General features: G+C 39.4%; 1 protein-coding gene across 1 annotated transcript in view; it reads left to right on the top strand.

The window, feature by feature from the left end:
- LOC104076619 (tubby protein homolog) overlaps positions 1-22,714 on the top strand; it is a 37,803-nt gene extending 15,089 nt beyond the window's left edge. The window contains exons 2-10 of the mRNA XM_009577539.1: positions 7,511-7,678; positions 11,274-11,345; positions 12,266-12,387; positions 13,278-13,469; positions 14,038-14,150; positions 15,257-15,371; positions 20,522-20,620; positions 21,025-21,196; positions 22,581-22,714. Coding sequence (XP_009575834.1) covers positions 7,511-7,678; positions 11,274-11,345; positions 12,266-12,387; positions 13,278-13,469; positions 14,038-14,150; positions 15,257-15,371; positions 20,522-20,620; positions 21,025-21,196; positions 22,581-22,714 — 1,187 coding nt within the window. The remainder of the gene's footprint in view (positions 1-7,510; positions 7,679-11,273; positions 11,346-12,265; positions 12,388-13,277; positions 13,470-14,037; positions 14,151-15,256; positions 15,372-20,521; positions 20,621-21,024; positions 21,197-22,580) is intronic.
- The last annotated feature ends 31 nt before the right edge of the window (positions 22,715-22,745 follow it).

Here is a 22,745-nt window from a genome sequence, read left to right as displayed (position 1 = left end):
CAGGAATTTATGAAAAGTATGCACCCTGCATAGTGTTACAAGTACAAAACCAGAGCATCTTTAGATACCACATACATTGATGATTCTTTAAAAATTGAGATTCCTGAAAGTATTACAGGTACATAGTTGTGTGGGTTTTTTTGTTTGGTTGGTTTTTTTCCCCCAGTACAGGTTTGTGAAGAAATTAATAAATATACCGGATAAAGTGCTTTTTTGGCTATGTACAATGAATGGGGCAAAAACAAATCAGGAAGATAAAATGGAACCTTTAAAAAAACTCAGAAAACCATGCAAAGCCAAGAGTTAATGCAAAGTGAAATCTGATACGAAAATTCAGGAATCATTCTGTGAAAAGTTGTTGTGGTTGGTTTTTTTGGTTGGTTTTGGTTTTTTTCCGTAGCACTGTTGCACTTGTAAGTGTAAGTACATGTAAGTATGTTTTAGAAAAACCCTGCTCTGAATTGCACTGGTTCACTCACTGCCATGGGCAATGTAAATGAATATTTTTGTCACTGAAATCAGGAATCTGGATGTGTTTAAGATGTTCAAATACACAATACCTTCCCAGCAATTTTTCTTTTATGTTGTACATTAAATGTCTATAGTATGTTGGGTATTCCCTGCGGTCTTTATGAGAGTCAGAAAGCAAATGAGCTGCTCTGACACACTTTTTCTGCCAGGGTGGCTATTTCATGTTTTGATTTGGTTTGCTTCTTCTATGTTTCTTTTCTCTCTTTCACGCCTGTCTGTCTGTTTTGATTTGTGCATCCCGTCTCATTTTTATATGTAACAAGCAACTACATTATCGCTGGCTGACTAAGAAAGCAGCACCATTTGTTGGATAAGAAGCATCATTTCTCACTGTAACACTTCCTTTCTGACAGGCGGCGGGAAGTTCATGTAGGGTAGATTTATTTCGGCTTCCTGGTGCATTGAAGAGAAAGGGTAGGAGGAGCAATAAGTGAGTTTCCACCAAGAAAAGTCCTGTTATTTCCAGGTGTGACAACCCTTTCAGGCTGTGCTTTGGCAACACATGAACTTGATTGTGAAGAAGTCATTTTGGCCTCCTCAGGATAGAGATTTATGAAAGTACAGTTCCTGCTACAGTTTTCTAGATTTCATCAAAGTGAATGTACAGCTTGGTGCTCAAGGACTTGCTTTTAGTGACCTGACCTGGTGTTAGCAATAGTCCTTCTTTAGATGGAATTTTGGACTAAATCACCTCCAGAGGTCTTTTCCTAAAAAAATTTCTATTTGTCCCCTTTACCTATAAATAAATTCCTTTGTGATTTTGCAGTTGCTTGAACCCACCCGTATCAGTGGATGCGCAGCCCCTATAAGAACAGGCATACTGGGAAATGGCTTACAAAATATTGACAGCTAGAATATACTTAAGGTTATTCAGTCCTAAAAAATAGACCAAAAAAAAGCTTTTTCCCCCCTTGTGACATTCTACTTTTTCAGTAAATTCCTTTTGAGGAGAGTTTCACCCAACAGAGAGAGAGGGGGAGAAATAGAGAGAGAGAGAGGTGTGGTGTTTTTTTTTTTAAAGCAGTGGAGTTCTAAATTTCTAGAAGATGTAATTTCGTGATATTTCATTCTAGCCATTTTATTAGAGCTTCCTAAGCAATCATTCTGACAAAGAACCTTTTTCACTTACTGATTTGTGCAATACTACTGTCTTGTACCACTGTTCTGGAAGTAAAAGTTATTATACTCAGTGGTCGTACTTCTTGATAAATGCAGATTTAAAAAAAATACAATCAACTGTTGTTTTGTCTTTTTAATTTAAAATGTAGATCTCTTGAGACAATAAAAGCAGAAGCAGAGTTTGCTTTAAGCCAAGTTCTTTAAAGGACGGAAACTCCATTTGTTCTGGTGCCAGTCTAATAAGAACAGATTTCTCTGAGGACAGGCTCCCTGTCTTTGACCTGTGAGCGGGCCAGCCGGCCTTTGAAGGGTTATGCTGCCATCCCCAAGTTGGAGGAAGAGCTGCTCTGCAGTCTTCTTCAAGAGCAATTGCAATTGCAGCATTGCTGCTGGCCGCAGCCTTGAGTGTTATCCACGTGGATATGACTTCTGTGTCAAACCAGTGGCTTATCTAACCTGGTATCTCGCCTTTGAAGGCACATTTAAAAAAAAAAAGAAGGGAGGGGGAGAAAATTTTCTAGTATGCCTGCATTTGCTGTCAGCATGTTTGCAGAGGAAGGACAGAATTCTTGTAGAACCTTTGTTGTATGTAACTGAGATCAGAAAATGTGGCTTGAGATTTTCTCTTCCAGAGACCTCCTGCCTGACCTCGGTCAGCTCTTCAGATCTGATCTCCAAGGGGCTTAAGCATATTCTTAAAACTTAGTCTGTAAGCAATATGCCTGACTTCAAATGTTGAATTTGTGTCTTAAATGAGAACAAGAATTTTTGTATCCTTCAGTTCCTCATTTGTAAAGTAGGGACAGAAATACTTGTTTTATATGCTATGTTCCTTTCCTGATATGTAATCTCATTTGCCATTCAGTCACTGAGCTCAATTAATTCTCTCTGATGTACAATACTTTTCTTTTTAGTTTCTTTCTTAGTTTGCAAATGTCCTATGAAGAAATTCTTAACTTATTATAACAGTTCTTTTTAAATAATTTAGAAATCTGTCTTTTCTGGGTGTCCTAGGTGCAGTAAAGACTCTTTGTAAATAATCAGTTAATCATTCTTTCCTGTATCTACCAGTTCATGTAAAAGAAGAGGAAATAACATTTGCTGAAAATCTTTTCACAGCTAAATGTTTGCATGTATAAATACATGCAGAGAGGAACATGATGTGTATAAATACAATTAGATTATTTTCCTGCAAGATCCAATTACTGGGAATTCATGTAGAATATAGTCAAATACTTAAATAATATTTTTGAGAGCTGAGTCACTATGCTTATGCCTGTAATTTGCTGCTGGGTAGTTTGTCACATATTTAATCTGTAACTAATTTTTTCAAGACTACCATTGTGCATCGTGCGCTATAGTCAGATAGCAAAATCTTTCCTCACGTTGGTTCTCGTGCTTGTCTATAAGTGGTGGCCATGTCTATCAGCTGCCTCTCTGAACTTTCCCTGGTCATACGTAGCTTGGTAGTATGTAGTCTCTTCCTCCCATTTGACCTTCTCCCTCCACCCCTCCGCCCCCCAAAAATTTTAAATACTCTTTCTTGATTATCTCTCGAGCAATGAAATAATCAAAATCACGGTTCTTGCCTATCCTTTTTAATTTTCTTATTCTGCTGTGGTATTATAGTGTCATTAGACTGTGATGACTTTGAGAACTTCTCTGATGGGGTGCCTAGAAATGCTTGATTTCTGTCCAGTTTTGAGAGGAAGTTCTACTCGGACCTATTCTGTTACAGATTCTGGGTTAGACAGGACTATTCAACAGACTGATCTAACCCTTGTGTTCAGCGTGACTATACCCTTAGTTTCCCACTTGCAAATAGGGTTAGGAGGTGTATTCCTTTTCTGCAAAATCATTTTGAAGATTGTGAAGCTGAAATAAAAATATATGAGGCTCAAATGGATACTCAGAACTGCACTTGTAATGCTCTACTAGTCACATTGTGGGGGGAAAAAACCCACCCCAAAACAACCTCTAGATCTGTAGGGCCAAGGAAGAGGGATATACTTCAGGATCTATAGCCTCCATCCCATGTTCTTACTTAGTTTGTCAGAAAGAAATTTGATAACTACATCTAGTAGAACTGAGATGGCTCATCTATATTCATTTTAGCATCTAACTGTAGGACATATCAAAATGGTTGGAAACTGTTCAGCAGAAAGCTGCTGAGGATGTAGGGTAGAGAAATGTGTGACCTTCCCATAAAGAGATTAATTGCTGGATTGGAACAATAAAACAAGGTCTCGACTTCATAGCCTTGAAAGGTATTGTCATTACTAAATCCAGTGAGACTGAATGGATTTTAGGTTGTTGGTCCATCCTTTAGAAGCTGAAGTTTCTAACAGGCATAATGTGGTATCATATAATGCACAAATGCTTAGATTTGTTTCTCATATGTCATGAACAGTAAGCAAAATTTTGCCACTTTATTCCTTTTCCAAGGCTTTCAGTAGCAGTTCTCTTCTCTATTTTTCCCATACCTTTTTCTCTCTCCTCTCATTCCAGACCTGGATCTTGTGATTTTTTGTGTGTAGATAGTTAACATTTTGTGTGTTTAAAGCAAAAGAAAAAAAAATCCTGTCTAAAAATCCTATACCTGAGATCAAAGTTAAGTGCATGTCCACCTAATGTGTTTTGAATTTCTTGGAATTTAGATGAATTCAGGTTATAAAAACATTCTACGTGGTAGTTTAGATTACCAGCTTTTAAGAGCATGGTACTGTCTATTTATAAATATTGTCTAGAAGATTTTAGGTCCTAACAGAATACAGGCATTGATAAACAGTAATTTATAGGATGGAAATGCCAGTGAATGCCAATTTTCTGTTGCATTTTTTTTCATTATCTCTTTGTTTTAATTTCTGGTACCTCTGGGTTTCATCTGAGACATGACCATGTCAAAGTTTACCAGAAGGCCTTTACTGAAGGGACTGGTATTCTGGGGGTTGTTTCAATCTTTCTCTTTCCTCCCTGCCCTGCTTCACAGTTGCCTCTAAAATATTCCTTTTCTTGTTAGCAGGTATTCAAGGACATCTCTATCAGGTTTTTTTCTATCTGATTTTTGGGAAAAGCTGTAGAAAACATTGACCGTAGTAATAAAGACTTTCTTTTTGGCACAGCCCACCCAGCTTCTTTGCCTCTTTTGACCCTGTCCTTAAACTGGGAAACTATGGACATGAAAGGTTTGTTTTATTGTACAGTGAACCATCCTTCCAGTAAGTGGGTGAAAAGGAGTCAGCGAGGCAAAGGCAATGAGAACATAGGGAGAGATCCACCTTGAGTATCACAATTACACAAGCTCGGAAGTGTTTTCAGACATTAGCTAGGTGATGGTAAAGCTGCCTTTTAAACTATGGCTTACAAAGATACACTTATATCTCATGATATAGGAAAAAGAAATGTGTATGTATGCTTGCATTTTTAATACCATTTTACTCATGCATAAATAGCTACAAAGATGTGTGCACACACACAAATATTAAACAGTTAATGCTGCATTTGCGATGAACCATCTACAGTATTCTAATGCAGCAAAGGTTCTTTTTTTTTTTTTTCCTCTCTCTCTGGCTACATCTTCCATTCCCTTAAATGGCATCACCAGTGGAACCATTCATAATGCTTAATAACACACTCTGCCAGTGATGCACTCTTCAGAATACTGAAATTGATTTTTTTTCTCTAATAGTGTGACCTGCCAGTGTAGCCTTTGTTCTGATGCCTAATAATACGTGGTGTTCCTGACAGCACAGGATGTGAGTGCAGATGTTCTGCAGGCATCAGAAAAAAGGAGCCTCAGTGCAATGTCTAATGCTGTTGAAGGCATTTCATTTGCTGCAGATCAATGTCTGCTTTGAAGAAGAATAATTAAGGTGTTTTGTTCCTTTTGAAACAGGTTCTCAAAATTAGGTTTGTATCGTCCAAAGCTTAATAAGGGGCTAGATAGATATGGATGAGGTATGAGGATCTTGTTAAATTCATGGATGCTTAACACTTTTGAAATTCAGAGTATTAAGATAAGAACCTATCTTTAGGCAGCCACGTTAACGATAATGGTTAATATGGTTAAAGCTGTTAAAGAAACCACAGTGGATCTAAGCAGCTATCTGTCTGTTCTAGAGCACCTTTGCTGTAGTGCTTATCCTGAGATAACTTTTAAGAAAAATGCTATCCTGTTCACTGCCATATTATACCAGTAACATAGGAAATTATACAGTTCATTCTGCATCACACACAGCTTCTGTCCGAAATTGTCATCCTACCAAGATGAGAGAAACATTTCCATGGACTTTATTTAGTCCTTCAAGGTTGGATGGACAGATTGTTTATTTGTTGTTAGTTGTTGTTGTTAGATTTACTGTAAATAAATCAGAATTTACCAGGTTGGTGCAGAAATTGCCAGATAAGGGTCTGTGTGATGCAGATGAGGCAATAATTCCTTGCGGTCTTGAACTCCGTGAATTTAATACTTCTGCAGTGTCGGACTGCATCTTGTTAGGTGGTTGCACAGCCAGTGCTGTTCTTTTTCCTGAGGGTGTGGACCACTCTCTTTTCCACTTATGCTTCCTATCACAGTGGCAGTGACAGCTAGTATGGCAAAGTACAGTTAAGCATGCTAAATGTATAAGCCTGTTGTCTTTTAATGCAAGTTGACAGCTGCTGGCAAAGCGGGTTGAAATGGTAATCTTGGAGACTTCTGCTACAGATCACAGTCTGAAAAAATCCCAATCCCTACAGCTCCTTCTTACAGGATTTACTCAGCTCTGTTTGGTGTGAGAAGCACCATATTCTTTTAGTGAACTAGCTCTTTGTAACACTTGCTAATTCTCCACAATGTTGCTTGCTTATTAACAAGAATTTCAGAACAGCAACAGTGTAGAGGCTTATGTTATTTACTGCATCTGTACATGATATTACCATTTTTATTGGTGCAAATGTGCATTTTTACATAGCTAATACAGTAATACATACCAGCACTAGATCTTAGTTAAGAGCTGAAATACATTTGCAATCTGATGTTTCAACTTGCTGTCCTGAATGAAGTTAGCTTGTGATAAGAACACACCCCACCCCACCCCGTATTTTTATTTTCTGTCTTCAGAGGCAATTTACAGCCGTAAGGACGTAAATAGTTTCTTTCTGGCAGTCATCAGAAGCCACAGAATCACAGCATGGCTGAGGCTGGAGGGCACCTCTGGGGACTGTCTCGTCCCATGCCCCTGCTCAGAGCCATGCCCGGTCGGGATTTGAGCATCTCAGAGGATGGAGGTTCCAGGGAATATGTATTATCGTCTTTATAGTTTCACTCTGATGTTTTAACTGTATAGCAGTTTACTAACTCAGTAGGCACATTTAGGCTTGTTAATGTGCTGCTCTTCCTGTTGTATACGCTGCTAGATCTACGTGTGAATTTTCTAGGTTTCTGAAACTTTGAAGCATCATTTCATAACAGCAGTGTTGTTTATTAGGGGATATGGCATAATCTGGGACTCAGGCTTATCTGTTTCTGGACCAGTTGTGTGTCCTTGTGAACATGCATCTCTTTTCTTTGTTGGTCCTCTGCAGTGAATTTCTTTTCTGTTTCATTTTCAGTGTTTTGGTGCATGGATGGGTATGCTTTGGGGGTAAGGAGGGCAACAGTGAAATCCTGATCACTTCTAGGAGATTCTCTAGTGCAGTATGTGAGAAGTACGATGTTTGCCTTGAAGGCTAGTTTAGTCTTGTTTAAGTCTAGAAATATTATTGAATGTGAACCTCTGATCTCTGATTCTTAGAAAAGATGCTTTTTGTGAGTGAGCAATTCTCTTTTCAGTAACTTCTTGACACAAAGACAACTAAGGCTTTTGCTGTTGTCTGACAGGGATTGATGGCCCAGCTGCTTTTCAAGATGATGTTCAGAAGATAGGAAGTCAAGTACAGATTCTCACTGTTGGACAGTCTAGCCATGACGAAGATGATGGAGAGAAAATGGCTAGTGGCCAACAACAGCAAAGCAAACAAGATCTTAGAACAGCAATGCAGAAAAAAGGTAAGTAGCCAAAGCTGCCTTCATGTTCTCATCGTTTGCTTTATATACGTCGACTCCTTTTCCTATTCTTACTCTCAGCTCTAGCCTAAGCAGAGATTGTTACTCTGTGTTTCTTCTCCTCAGAGCCTGTTAGGCTCTATTCTATTATCTCAAAAAAACCCCAGTTGTTCTCTCTTGTCCCAAGGAACAAGAGCTCTCCAGGCTCTCAGGGATGTGGCTTTTCCATCTGCAGTGCAGTGACACTATTAAGGTACCAGGCAGATGCTAATGCTCATATCCATTTGTTCACGTTTTTATATTGTACAACTCTGGAAATTACTTACTTGAGGGTTAAAGAAAGAGTACGGAATAGCAACATTCAAACTAGCGTATTAATTTTAGTTGTGTTGTCAGTTAAATATTGTTCATGTTTTCATAATGTGTGTTCATTCTTGCAGAGTTGAAAATTACAGCACTGTGTATTCTGCAGCATTTCCCATGCATAGTCCTCAAATGTTCTGGAATGTTTTTTTTTTTCCTAGAGGCATGCATGATTTGGGAGATAGACTGTGTATGTATACATTCGTGCATCCGTCTCTTCCTTCCTGCACTGTTATTATCTCTCATTAGACATTAACTGTAGGAAGGAAAAAAAATCCTAAAATCCTCACAAAGCTTTTTCTGAAGGCATTTGCTTTGGAGTTGTTCTTCTTCAGTGTACAGCTTTTGAAGCAAAGACGGCTCAAGCCAAGAGTGCTCTGATGCTTTAAGAATAAACTCTTTGTGTATAAAGAGCAAAATGTAAGTGCAAACTTGACTCATCTAGAATAGACTATTCATACCTAAATGCCCGCCTCTTGTCTGCAGAGCAGTTCTCACTAAGGTTCATTTTTTCTGGGACGTTACTCTGCAGATGTGAGCAACTTCAACTGAAATAGGCAGATTTTCTCCAAGTGTGGTATTTCCTGGGCATTTGAGTCAGAGGGATGTTGGCATGACTAACAAGTTCTGATCTGTGTGGTGATTGTGTTGCCTTAGACCATGGCTCAGAATATTTAATCATCAGGCAGACCATTTACTAAAGCTGATTGACTTAAAAACTATGAACAGGCCTCTCAAATTAGGTCAGAGCACTCAGATTTTTACTCTGGGGAACATTTCTATTTTTGATGTTTTTTCCAGGTTAAGATATATTTTTATTCTCCCCAGATTTTTGTTTATTTATTAATACAAGCAGCAGGTGGGGTTTTTTGTTTTGATTTGGTTTTGTTTTGCTTCTTCATATCCTTAAATATATGATACGACTTTTTTTTACCAGGTCTGAGTATACTCCTGATCAGAACAGACACTGCTAAGAGTGGACCACTAGTATGCTTCGAGTTTAAGGCGGGGGCGCTTTTTTAAAATGGAAATGCTGAGGTTTACTCATTTTTATTAACCACAGAGCTATGCTCTGTGAGACACAAAGAAAGGTATTAAGACAAGACTGCATCTAACAGCATCTCCATAAAACATTTTTATTATGTGTGTATGGTTTGCCACTTGATACCAGCAGAGGAGGCATGTTAGAAAGTTTTGAGTATCCCAGTATTGATGGGAAACTTTATGTAGAGCTAGGGCTTGTCATGTGGATTCCCACTGCCACTTCACTGCTTGTGGCATGTCCTTACTGGCATGTCCCCATTGGTCTGAAAAGCATTTAGAATTGCTGTCTCCCATCAGTCCTTCTCTTGCATGGAATAGGAGCAAAAGGAGAAGAACACAGAGATAAATGCTAACTGGCCTAATGGGAAAGGCTGAATCCCATCAGATTTGCATAGCCCTGATTTGTGCCCATTCTGCTCTTTGACACTAACTTTGTGGAGAGGAGCCTCTCTCAGCACGTCTCTGCTTCCCCAGCGAGTCAAGTTCTGTTACGAGACAAGAGGTTATAGGCTACCTGAGTGTGAAAAGAATATGCCACTTGCAAGAAAATGCCAAACGTTTTATTTGATTTCTCCATCTGTTGGAAATTGCCATACTAGAATCATTTTCTTTCTGCAGGAAGTATTTGTCTTTCTGATTTCAGAAGTCTTAATATGTAGAGTTCCTCTCAGAGAAATGAGTCACTAGGACAGAGCCAGACTTCCATAAGTTTTAACACTGAATAACTAACATTTAGTCTTCACATTTATCAGTTTCCTATATGTCTCTGTAAAGACTTGGGATGAGCAATTTGGTCTTAGTTCTTCTTTGCCACCTGAAGTTACAATTGTTTTGAGATTTAGGGAAGGAATAGATTTGATTTCTGGGTTCAGAAACAAAACGGGAGCTCTCTGAAGCATTTTTCCCCACAGGTCATGAGTGCAGACTTTTCTAAGGATGGCACGGAATTTTCACCACCAAAATATTGGTGGTGAAACAGTGAGCACAGATGTAGAAATAAACTGATTATGTCTGTGCATATGAAGTATGGCTTTACATAGCTGCCAGCTGAGGAGATGGACTGTCTCCATTACTCATGCATAGTTGACCAGAACGTGGTTGTCATTATTAAGAAATAATGCTTGCGATTAATGAATGTGTGATTAATAATGAGTGAATTCTACAGGCTTTGAAAATATCTGTTGACCTGTGAACTCAGGCCTCCCTTGCATAACCAGATCCTACTGAAACTTTTTGCTGTCGTGCTGTGTGGTGTATGTCCAGACTGGGAGAACTGAAGAAGTGGATAATGAGACCATTCATGGTGCAGCGAATGGAATACAAGCATTGCATATGCTTCTGTTTTATACACTCGCTCTTACTTCTCTGGTGTTGTTTCATTATCCAGTGTGCATCTGGTGTCAAAACCTATTTTAAAGGGATATGCATTGAAGTTATTGGAAGCAGCAATAACATAAAACGTATTTAAATGCCTTTTTTGGTGTCTTTTTTTTCTCGTTCTGTTCCAAAATTTGAACTGAAGAAAACCATTACTGATACTATCTCTAATGTTTACATTTCTGTACATTAGTTTGGTTCAGTCTCTGCTTGTTGCGGACCAAGCTCATATTCCAAAAGACTAAGCTACGTGGAAGTCTCTATGCGTATCCCTAGAAGTCCCAGAAGAACAGTTTAGAGAGCCTGAGAAAGATGATAAGGACACACTGGGCACAGGGATTTAGGTAGAATTTAGGCCATCTGAATAGGAATCTCAATAATTTTTTCAATGTTACGGAATGAATATTTGTGTAGAATCTGTGTATATCACTTGTATCGATCAATTTTATTTTTTTGTGTGTTAGAATTCAAAAGTAGACCAAAAAGCTACCATGCAGGGCACATCGTGCCCAGAAGGGTTTGTGCCACAACTGTTTAGCACGGATGATGTTTTCTGAAGTTTCATCTCTATGTTCCAGGGCTTTTTGACTTTATTCAAAGTACTAAAAAAGAAGGTGACAGCAGGTATAAGCAGGTATAAGGTGAATTTGATTGTGCAGAAAGATAAAATGTCCATAATTGAGAATTCAGGCAGCAGCATTATGGCCCCATCCAGTAAGCCTTTAGCCCTGTGCGGAGTCCTGTTGGCAAGTTAGGCTTGTTCACTCAATTAAGGGTTTGCAGAATCAAGCCCATGGATTTTTTCCTTTCCCAGATCCCCATGCAAATACATCCTGGTCCTCTTCTACCTCCCAATCCAGTCTTGTCGCCCTGGATCATGTTCCTGGTAAGTACAGAAGGAAGAAGTTAATTATGCCCATGCTGCTTGACTCTGGAAATCTTTGTATTTCATTTATCCTTCTGCATTGGACTTACCAATAGTGGAAATTCCGGACCAAGTGGTTGTTTTTTGTTCTTTTTTCTTTTTTTTTTTTTTTAGGAAAAAATATTGCGTAGTTAGCCTCTAATACATGGAACTTAGAGTTTGAACCTGAATACAAGGTGGCTTCATCTGCATGATACTCCTTGAAAAACTAGGCCTGGCAAATGACGCTTTCTGCTGCTACGTTCTATTTGATGTTCAAAATTGTGTTTTCCTTTGAAATGTCTGAGGTTTTGAATTCTTGTAAAGTCAAATTTTTAAGTGCTGTAAGGCAGTTCCTTTGGCCTGGGCTGATACTGGTTTTTACATGAAATAAATATGCATGAGAACATTTCCTTGATGTGAATGTTTCTTCTCAGTCTAAGATCTGCTCTTCATCAGATCACATAGGGACAGTTAAAAGTGTGCTGTACAAGGGCTCATATTTTAATTGTTAAGGTTTCCAAATGGCTGTGATAGGTTGTCCACTCGGCTCCGATTTCAGGTTTAAGATTTTGTGTTGTGTTTGAAATTCTTGATTGGATGAAGAAGATCTGAATTTAATTCCTAACTGGATATTGCTCCTGTGTCACTGGGTAACTCGATCCTCTCTGTGGAATGGAAACCATGATATTTCCTTTCTCAATTGCTGAAATGTTTTGGCTTCTCAGGGCAGGTACTGTCTCACCCACGTTATACTGTCTCGTATAGTGAACCCCCCTCACACTCACCCTCTCTCACCTGTGAGCCTAAGGCTGCAATAGTATAATAAATGATGTTTTACAGCAAGTATGGACAGCTTTAATGTATTAGTATTTCATGTAAGTGCACTGCTTTCTCCTCAGGCATTTCAAGCAGCATGAATTTTGATGAGGAAGAAGATGAGGAAGATGAAGACAGCTCCAGTTCTTCACAGTTAAACAGTAACACCCGTCCTGGTTCTGCCACGAGCAAGAAATCCAATAAGGTAAGGGGTGAGAGCTGAAGAAGGAGCATGCAGGCTGCTATGTACTGCGTGATTTCAGAGTGCAGTCAGGATAGGCCTGGCTTTCTTGTTTTGTTTTTAATATGCACTAGAGTATCTCCAAGGTGATTTACTGTGATAGCTCTCAGGGTTCACAGGAGCAATGAAAATAATGACCTGGAGAAAAGAATAGCAAATATTGTCTGAACTTGTATGAAGAGAAAGGTAAACAGTAAATATTTACCTTTCTACCTCTTGCAGGTGCTCAGAAGGATCTTTTGTTTCTATTGCCTTTTTCTGAGCATTTTCCCACCCTGTTCTCGCTGCTACCATCCAAGCATAAAATAAGACTTTGGCTTGTTCAAATATTCTCAATCACAAGCTCTTGCTAAACCAGTTGATGGTGCCCCACTCTTTTATATGCTGCACTGACTTCTCATCTCTGTTATATCTCTATCTAGCTTAATCTGTCTCTCCCTATCCCATTTCTTCCTTTCATCAAACGCCATCATTGTCCTTGGGTATGGCCTTTCTGAAAAAAGAAGTGTGATGAGATGGGAAGGTGTGAGCCAGGGTTTGCTTTGTAACATTACAGCACTCTGCCTGTGCAGCCACCTCATTCTGCTTTGCCAGATGTGTCTGTATGCTGAGCATCAGTGGCACAGAGAACTGCTCCCTGGGCCTTTGGTAGCCAAGAGCTTGACCGATTGGATGGGGAGAGATCCTTAGCTTGATAAGCTGCCTTCAAGGCTGCTGAGGAGTCAGAACAGGGAAGACAATATGTCCATTGTTTTTATTTTTTTAAAGTGCACCTTCTATCAAATGTCATTCCTTTGTACTTATAACCTTGTAAATCAAAGTTGAGGAAACCTGAGTTTTGCTTACTATTTTAGGAAGCAGCCTCAGCCCCCAGTCCTTCCACAAATGAGCCTCTCATAGATGTCGATGACCTGGAGGAATTTGCCGTAAGACCTGCTCCACAGGGTGTCACTGTCAAATGCAGAATCACAAGAGACAAGAAAGGAATGGACCGAGGGATGTACCCTACTTATTATCTCCACTTGGAAAGGGAGCATGGTAAAAAGGTCATAAAATAACTTGAATGGCATACCAATTGCATCTGAATATAAAAAAATTATTAAAAGTCTGAAGAAGTCTTACAAAGAAAATATAATCTTATATTTTAAATATATTTTCACTTTCACTGAGATCTGCCCTACAGTCTTCCAAAAGCAAAACAATCATATCACTTTGTTCTACTGCCTTTCTTCTTATGTCTAATCTTTGGCCTTAAATAATCCATGCATGGCACCTTTATGTGACAGTCAGCAGTTGGGGCTCTCTGCATTCTGTGCCCTGAAAAGCATCTATTTTCAATTCAACTGGAAGAGCCAGAGCAACTTAGAATGAAACATTTAACAAAAAAGATCGAATTTAATTATTTAAACCGTAAATAATGAACTGAGTGGTTGAGAAGTCACTTTCCCTTTCCAGATTTTTATCTGGTTTTCCTAAGTCCCAGGAGACCTTCTGTTACTTCACTAACGATGCTGGAAGACGGAAAAATTGCCTATGGTTTCCTTATATCAAAGCAGGAAGTGGTGTGTGCTAACCCCTTTGGCATTCTAGAATATGTTTTTTTGCACTGCTTAGGTGTTTCTGTTAGCTGGAAGGAAACGAAAGAAGAGTAAAACCTCTAATTACCTCATCTCCATAGACCCAACTGACCTGTCTCGGGGTGGAGAGAGTTTTATTGGAAAACTGAGGTAAACACTGATACATCTAAGAATTTTCTTTATATAATATAAAGTTCATTTGAAATTAAGAAACCTGTAAGCCACTATGACTTCTTAATTAGAGGCTTGACTACATCACGTGATAATGGTCTTAAAGTTTACCAGTATCCAAGGCATGTTTTCCAAACGTCTCAAGTACTTAGGAGGTCACATTTTATTAAAAGTCAGCAGGACTGAAGCTCTTAAATGCTCAAAGGCCAGGTTCTCAAGGGTGTATGAGCACAACTTATGTTAGTGGGATTTTCAGAAGTGCATGAGTAGATTGTGTCTAGCCCCTATTGATATAAATACCTTGGAATGGAAGTTCTGTCTGTTAAATAATCTGAAAATCTCTGCTTTTGCCCATTTCTTAAGATCCTAATTAGAGTTATTTACAAGTAGTGGAATTCTTTCAGAACCATGTGTTTCTTTTCTGTCTGTCACCCCATCATACATCAGTCTGTTATTGATACTTACATGGAGCCTGTCAATGTATGTTTAGATTGTCTGTGCCTGAGGAAAGGGACTGTACTGCTAATTGCCATTTGCCTGTGTGGATCTCGGAACTTCATGCGTTACTTATTGCAGTGCAAACACAGAATAAGGATAATGTGGTTTTAATATGTTCTAAGTTGTATTTTGCGCTCCTTGGTCTGATTTCCGTTTAAATAGGAAAGACTGATCTTACTTATAACTTTACGAGAATCACTCTCTGTATTCTAATAGAGTTAGTAGTCAGGTAAGAAAGCAGATAGTTTTGTAGTGAGTAAGCATATTTTAAAAACCAAGCAAACAAACAAAATAACCCCACCTGAGTGTTTCCTTATTGCTTTCTTGAATGTACTGGTTTGCAAGATGTCATGAGAAATCTCCAGTGTAATGATAAGGGACCTTTAGTATACTCTGCTGTACTGTACCTTTACATTTTTGTTACGGCTTTTAATCCAGGAGTTGACATTTAGTTGGGATTAGGATTAACAACTATTTGTACTTGATATTATTTGTCTTTCCCTTGGGGCTACAATGCAGTAAAGGATAGATGTCTAGGGCAGCATTACTGGCAAATGGTGATTGGATTTTTCATTTTTTTTTTATAGATCAAATCTTATGGGAACTAAGTTTACAGTTTATGACAATGGAGTAAATCCAATGAAAACAACATCAAGCCTGGAGGCGAGTATCCTGCGTCAGGAGCTAGCTGCTATTTGTTATGTAAGTACTGCTCACAGGTGAAAATGCAAGAAAGGGCAGTTGAGTTTCTGAAATAGCACACTGAATTTCCTTCTCATTTAGGATTATGTAAATCAGCATTCATACTTTGATGTAATCAAACAGCTAATCTTCACTAGAGAAACCAGGAAATTCAGTGGAAAGTAGAAGTGAAAAATGTGCGCAGAACCAGGTTGCCCAGTTCTCACTTTTAGTCAGAAGGTGTTGGAGGTGTTGGAGCTTTTGCATAACCTCTGGAAGAGGTGGTATGCTTCACAGCCTGCAGGCACCATCCGAGGGAGCCTCCTGAACTGGAAAGAGTTGTGCACATGGAATTACTGCACTAAAGTATGATCATTTGTAATGGCATTTTGGAGGAGGCCTCTCTGATCCAAAACACAGGTAACTGGACAGCTAGGTCTGCAGCAGTGGCTGAGAGACTGGGATAAAAACTCTAAAACTCCTTTTTACCAGGAAAAAAACCACACAAACCCCAAACAAAATCCAAAATTCAATTGAATGAGAGAAACCAGCCTCTTATAGGACAGTAAATAGCATTTGTCAGGGGCAGTGCAAGACAATCAAGACTTGAAGCACAGTTGCTGTTGTTTCTTGATTTACTGGATGACTAACTGTTTTGGTGAGAGTAGTATTTCTGTCCAGAAATCTCTGGGCCCAAGAAACTCTTCCAATCAAAATTGGTACATACACTGCTACAGAATGTTTTCTGACTGACAAAAATACCCAAGAACCACTTTTCTGAAAAGTTCCTGCCCAGCTCTAATCAAGGATGCCTGGAGCTCTGTCAGATCGAAGTCCAGCCATCCCAGCATATACCCTGCGTATGCACAGAATACGTTCCTGGGAAGGTCAGCTTTAGGTTGCGGGGAGCAATGTGTCTGGAAGCTTTCGGTACATGAAAAGGAAAGCAGAGAGCCATCCTTTCCATGCAAGTGCTGAGAGCACTGAGGAGTGGCAGCATTAGCTGCTAACGTGTTCTTTTCCTGCTGCTTAGGATGCAGTTTTTCTGTGAATATAGTACAAATAGTGTTTTTGTTCACATGTACTGTTATTCAGGCACATGGCCTACAGTTGCAGACAGACAGACGCACACACAGACACACACACACACATCCCTCCATTCCTGTTGGATTTGAAACTCTCTGAGAATTTCAGAAAATCCAGCTAACAGGATTTAACAAGAGAGTTCAGGATTTGATGTCAGTTTACAGTTTGACTGATTTCCTAGGAGAACTTATATGTTTAATAAAGGTAATTTTACTGGTTTATATAGGAGGGCATTCCCTGGAGCCAGGCAACTGGTCTTCTGGTGCAAACTAGAAATACAAGGAGAAAACAAAAAACAGTTTAAAAAGAAGTTATATGTTAAAAAATTTAGGCATTGTTTGTATAAGTCAACAGCAATGACATTTGAACCATTAACGTTACCAAATAAAAAGCTTAGTTGCGGTTAGCAGCGGTAATTAGAAGTGTGGGTGTTGGAAAGAACAGAACCATAGCCACTGTTTGGAGAATGTGGCTAAGATAAGCTGCTTTTATATGTCTGTTTTGAGATCAGCAGTTTAAAACTTGTACATTTGTATCAGAAAATGACTCCATTGATATTTTGATACTCATGGAGAAAGGCAGCAGGCTTGCAGGTGTGCTATGCCCAGAGGACAAAAGGAAATCGGAGTGATATTTCATTACTAGCCAGGTTTGCTAAAGTGAGATTATTGTTCCTGGCTGCAGCAGAATCACAGCAAAGTATGCCAGAAAGAGCACTCCCGAGACACCCTTGTCCTAAGGTAACCTTTTAATTCCTGTCTTGAGATTTCTCCTGCAGCAAAACTATAACAAACAATACTTTGAAAGCACCACTGTGCCTCTCACTGTCTCTCAGCTCATCCAATCAAGTACCCATCTGGAGAGCAAGCTGTACCCGCTTCCACCAACTTACTGAGCCTAACCTGCTGAATCATCTCAGCAGGTCTAGTTTATACAGGTAGAAGCTGGTGATGCATCTATTGTTAACTGTGGGATAAACGTGTTGAGAACTCTCATTGTGGAGCTCACCTTAGGGCACGTTTCAAGCAACAGGAATAAAGTTAGTGCAAGGACCGAGTTTTATCAGGTGCTGTTAACCATTTTTACGCTCCCCGCTGACGGCAGGCCAGCATATTAATAAACCTGCAGCAGCACCTAATGGCTGATTTCAGAATCGCCTGGCAAAATTTATCGAGAAACAGGGAGGTGTAACTGTACCATTTGTACCAGGATTTTCTGTGCTGGGTTCCTTTACATCTCACAATTCAGTTTGTGTCAGATTCTGCAGGCAGGGAGCTCAGCTGATACTCCGAGGTGTGACTCAGGTTTCAGTAAAGCAATAAAACTACATGTTTCTACTCAGGCCTCGATCACTTGCTTGCATTGTGCTCCAGTGTAGTGGGTTCTCTGGTTTGGGCTTTCTATGGAATGATAGTTTCTACAGGATATATTAAGGACAGGACACAGCTGTGTGAATCAAGTCCAGAAAGGGGAGGAAGCTGAAGGAAAACTGCGGTAGTTAAATCGTGAATCTCCTGGGAGCTGTTGGGATATACGCCTTGCAGCTTTTATCATGGTAGCTATTGCCACCATAGTGAAATGCTTACATAATTTTATGAACGTGTGTAAGATTTTAAAAGCGACCCTGGGGAGAGGCTCTGTGTTCTTTCAGTCCGGTTTATCATGATACTTGCTCACAGAACAGCTTACTGGTTGGGCTAAGGCAGAGAGTGTGACTTCTAAGCAACACTGGGCAATACTTTAGCTTCAGCTAAATCCTTAGCTGATTTAAATCATTGGCGTGCTGAGTCAATTGGGGTCTGCCAGCTAACAATCCTTATTTTGAGTTCCTGTGTAAACCAAGACTGTCAGTGGCATTAAAATGGTGTGAAATCAGAATTTCCCCTAATAATGCCATTTGTAGTCTTGAATTTACACACACAAAATACTGGAGGAGGGAGAAAAAAGAGAAACAGGGAATGAGACAGGAGGTAAGGGGAATTAATTTTATTTGGATGCAGGTAGATTGAAAGGTCTGCTTTTAATTAAAGCTCCTCTTTTGTCCTTACTGTTTTCCTCATATGTTCCATGTTTGTAGAATTTCAATTCTGTACCTTCATTTTAGCAAAAGGGTAGCATTTGCCAATAAAAAGTTGATGTAATTGGTGACTGATGTAATGTGCAACTAGAAACCATTTTCTTATCATTTGGCAGAAGTATTGATTTTAGTGTTTCTGAGTAAATCCAAAGAATATAGTCCTGTTTTTCAGAGTGATAATACAGCTTGTTGGGAGGGAAGTGATTCAGCGCTATTATTTAATTTTACCTTGAACAATGTCTTCAACCAGTCAGCATCTAAATTATGTAGCAGAACTGCAGCTTGATGAGAAGAAGAGCTTGTAAGGCATTGCAGAGAAGACCGAAATTGTCAGTAGTTAGTGGAAAACAAGCATAAGTATGAATCTTTTCTCAGAAATTGTCCTCTGCTGTGCTGAGTCTCTCCTGCTTATAAAATCTGCTGGCAGTCATTTTAGTTTGAATCTCACCATGATGCAAAGCCAAGTATACACTTCCAACTGCACTGATAACATTGGTTTACTCTGCCAAAGGCCATGATATAGGTGATTCAGAAAAGAGGTAGAATCTTCCCATTAATGTATATAGTTATGAAGATACATGAATATACTTGGATTGCTTCAAGAGTATTCAGTAAAATAACTCAGTGTAATTTTTCTTGCATGCATGAAAATCTTTAATGAGTTGTGTAAAATCTCCAGATGGTATGCTGAAACAACCAAAGTTATTTCAAGGTCTGATGGATGATAAAACTTCTGCACGAGTAAATTTTAGGCGGGTATTTTCAGATGTTTCCAGTGAGTTGAGATGTGTGGATTTTTTCTTGTAAAAGTAGAGATATTTTTAAAAGTTTAGTGTTCCTTAAAATCAGGACACTTTAATTAAATATATAAAAGCAGAGGCATCTGAATCTGTCACTTCTGAATGTCCCAGTGGTAGAGCCACACCAACTGGAGCCTGGGGGTGTCCAGTTCTTGGCATCTTGTGGTATGTTGCTGGGAATGGTGCCAATGGGAATTCCCTGCCTGAGATTCCTTAGTGTGTGTCCACAGCCCTTCACTTGGGAAAGGTAGAGGGGAAAAAATGCATGTGACCAAAAAAAAAAAAAAAAAAAAAAAAGTTGCAGAAAACATGAGGAGATGGACTTTTGGAGATGTCCCTGTTTCATTTACTGGAGTTAATGCTAAAATAGGCAATCAGGTGTCACTGGTTTGGAAAATGTCGTCCTTTACTTTTTCAAAAGAAGATGATGACTTACTGAAATATTTGGCCCCAGTTTCTTCTGTGGAAAAAAGAAACCCTCAGATAAAAATAAGACTTTAGGCCTATTTAGATTTTAGTGGTTGTGTTTTGAGAGGATAGTGCAATACTGGAACACTTTTGTGAAAAGCTGGTCAGAAAGGCATCAAGTCATGTTTAATGGAAGAACTTGTCTTTTCAATGGATTTGTTTTTGCTGCCCATATTTCTTTACTTTCCCTGCCTTCATAGCTCGAAAATTTGCATTCATGCTAATGTGTTTGGTTTTTACCATGCTCATCTCTAAGCATAACATATCTGAAGACTTTGAAAACCACAGCACTCTAACAGATGCTCTTACTGGCAGCTTCTTCTTGTTTGCTTTTGTGCTGGCTCTGGAATAAATGGAGTTGGTCCCATATATTTAATTTTGTCTCTCATCAAAATGTGTGACTGTGTTATATGATTTTTAAATTACAACTACTTTATTTTGGGATCTAGCAGTAGCCAAGCAATCTGGTTAGTTCATATCCTTTTTTTAACAAAGGGGTTTTTTTTAAAATTGTATTAAGGCAGCCAATGCTAGGAGTGTTTTTGGAAACTTCTCTATTTCCATTTTTCCTGTTGTCGGAGCTTCTAAGACAAAGCTAGAATGTTTGGCAGTGCCCGTGAAGGTAGAGTTTCAAGATGGTTTTTGAGTTGACTAACAAATAAGTTCCACCGTGTCCCTCTGTTGAAGAAATTAACTTTAAGAATACAGAACATGATGAACTCTCTCCTAAACGTTTTTAGGAAACAAATGTCTTGGGATTTAAAGGACCTCGTAAGATGAGTGTGATTATACCAGGAATGAATATGGACCACGAAAGAGTTTCCATCAGACCACGAAATGTAAGTCATACCATCAGTCAACAATAAAAATTACTTGAATTCTTTTTCAGTTAGAGTTGTTTTTTCGCATTTCTGAAGGTTTAGAGGTTAAAAAAAACAGTATTTGAACAATTGCAGAACAATGGGATGTGTGACTAGTTCTGTGACTCACAAAAGCACTACAAATAATAATGTATTTTGATAACAAAAGGTACAACTAACCTTTTCCAAGCTGTGGAAAGGACTGGAATGCACATTCGCATTAAGATACTCAGAGTTCTCTGTTTCATTTGATGATACTGTTTTGAGGGTTGAGGGTGACGGTTTAGTCTTTGGCCTAGGATTTATGAACGGGTTTTTTGTGTGAATTTATTTTTTGTCTTTTGAGAGTGTTAAACTGAAGTGTGTATCTGTGCTGTGTGCAGGAACATGAGACACTTCTTGCAAGATGGCAGAACAAAAATACAGAGAGTGTCATTGAGCTACATAACAAAACGCCAGTCTGGAATGACGACACCCAGTCCTATGTTTTAAATTTCCATGGTCGAGTCACACAGGCCTCCGTGAAAAACTTCCAAATTATTCATGATAATGATCGTAAGTATAGCTCTCTGTCTGTAATGTGTGGAAACAGTACTGCATACACAGCCTGACAGTGATTCTGCCCTTACTGTTGTTACCTGAGAGAGTTTAATTTAGTTACGTAGGTCCAACTTAATGCTGCTCTGCCTTGTGGCCAAGACATTGATGCACGTTGGGTGTTTAAATGCTCGTGCTTGAGCCAGGTGATTCTGCTATGTGCTATCTTAGTTTTCTCCCTTGGCTGCCCGGCTTATGAGATGAGCAACAGTTTAGAGTCATTTCTGCTCTCAGAGCTGCGGTACTTCCAGTCAGCAGGACCGTGGGGCAGTATCACTCCGCTCAAGCACTTGTATCATACGATCCTTCCGTGGTTTTTTTGTTCACTCTGGAGCCTATACACTGCCCAGCTGGAGATGGTGGCAGTCAGATCGATCCGACTGCACATCCACTTTGCCATTACTACTCTTTGTAGCATTAGCCCTACAGAACACCCTGAAAATGTCAGGACTGCCTTTCACACCATCAGCAGGACCTTACCGATGTGCTGCTTTCTGCCAGCAATGTACAGTCCCCTTTTTTCTCAAGCTTAGGTACAGTTGTTGGAGCAGGGATGAAGACAAGTGCTCGAGTGGAGTGATACTGTCCCACTTGACACTCACTGTAGGCAGACGTAGTCACTAGGTGCTGGAGTGCACTGGGATACACCAGTGCCATGCCTAGACTGCAGGGGAATATTGGAAACTGGTGAAAGTGGCTGTGCCAGTCTCGAGCAACACTGAGCTTGAAACATTGGTGTATGCATTTGCTGCATTTTATAAGGTGAAACAATTACACCTGCTTTTACAATGAAACATTCAAACTGTGAATGAGGCTGAGATTTCCTCTCGCTGACAGAGTACAAGAGGGGAAAAAAGTTGAGGAAGAATTTCTGAATATGATATGACAAAGAGACATGATTAGGTCTAGATCACAATCATGCCTTCTCTTCCCCCATTATCCTTACTTGTCCACTTGCCTGAAGTTAAGTAGGAATAGGATTAATTGGTTCTTGGTACATGTGAAACTCAGTACTAGGTCTATATAAAAGGCTTGAGCATTTTATACAGAAGCAATTTTTTCTCTGTCTTTGAAAAAACCACTTTTTATCTGTAATTTTTTTTGAAGACAGTAACAAGTCTTGCAATCTTTTATCACTCAACTGTTGCTCACTTAAGCTATCCTTGCTTCTCCCTCTGATATCAGCACACCCACTTGCATGAATAAGTGTTGCAAAGTTTGATGAGTAGCATGTTTTGTTTGTATTTTGTTGAGCTGGGCCAGAGGATGATGTTGAACGCATACTTACTAAGGGCTGCAAACAAATACCACGCTTTGTCACTTTTTACGACCTTTCTTGCAGCCGACTACATCGTGATGCAGTTTGGTCGTGTGGCTGAGGATGTGTTCACCATGGACTACAACTACCCCATGTGTGCGCTACAAGCCTTTGCTATTGCCCTTTCAAGTTTCGACAGCAAGCTGGCTTGTGAGTAAAGGGGCATGGGTGAGCATCCTCTCAAAGGAA

This window comes from Fulmarus glacialis, unplaced genomic scaffold, assembly GCF_000690835.1.
Source record: "Fulmarus glacialis isolate BGI_N327 unplaced genomic scaffold, ASM69083v1 scaffold19535, whole genome shotgun sequence".
NCBI classification, from domain to species: Eukaryota; Metazoa; Chordata; class Aves; order Procellariiformes; family Procellariidae; genus Fulmarus; species Fulmarus glacialis.
Note: the sequence above shows the minus strand (reverse complement) of the source record. Positions and strands in the feature narration are given on the sequence as shown.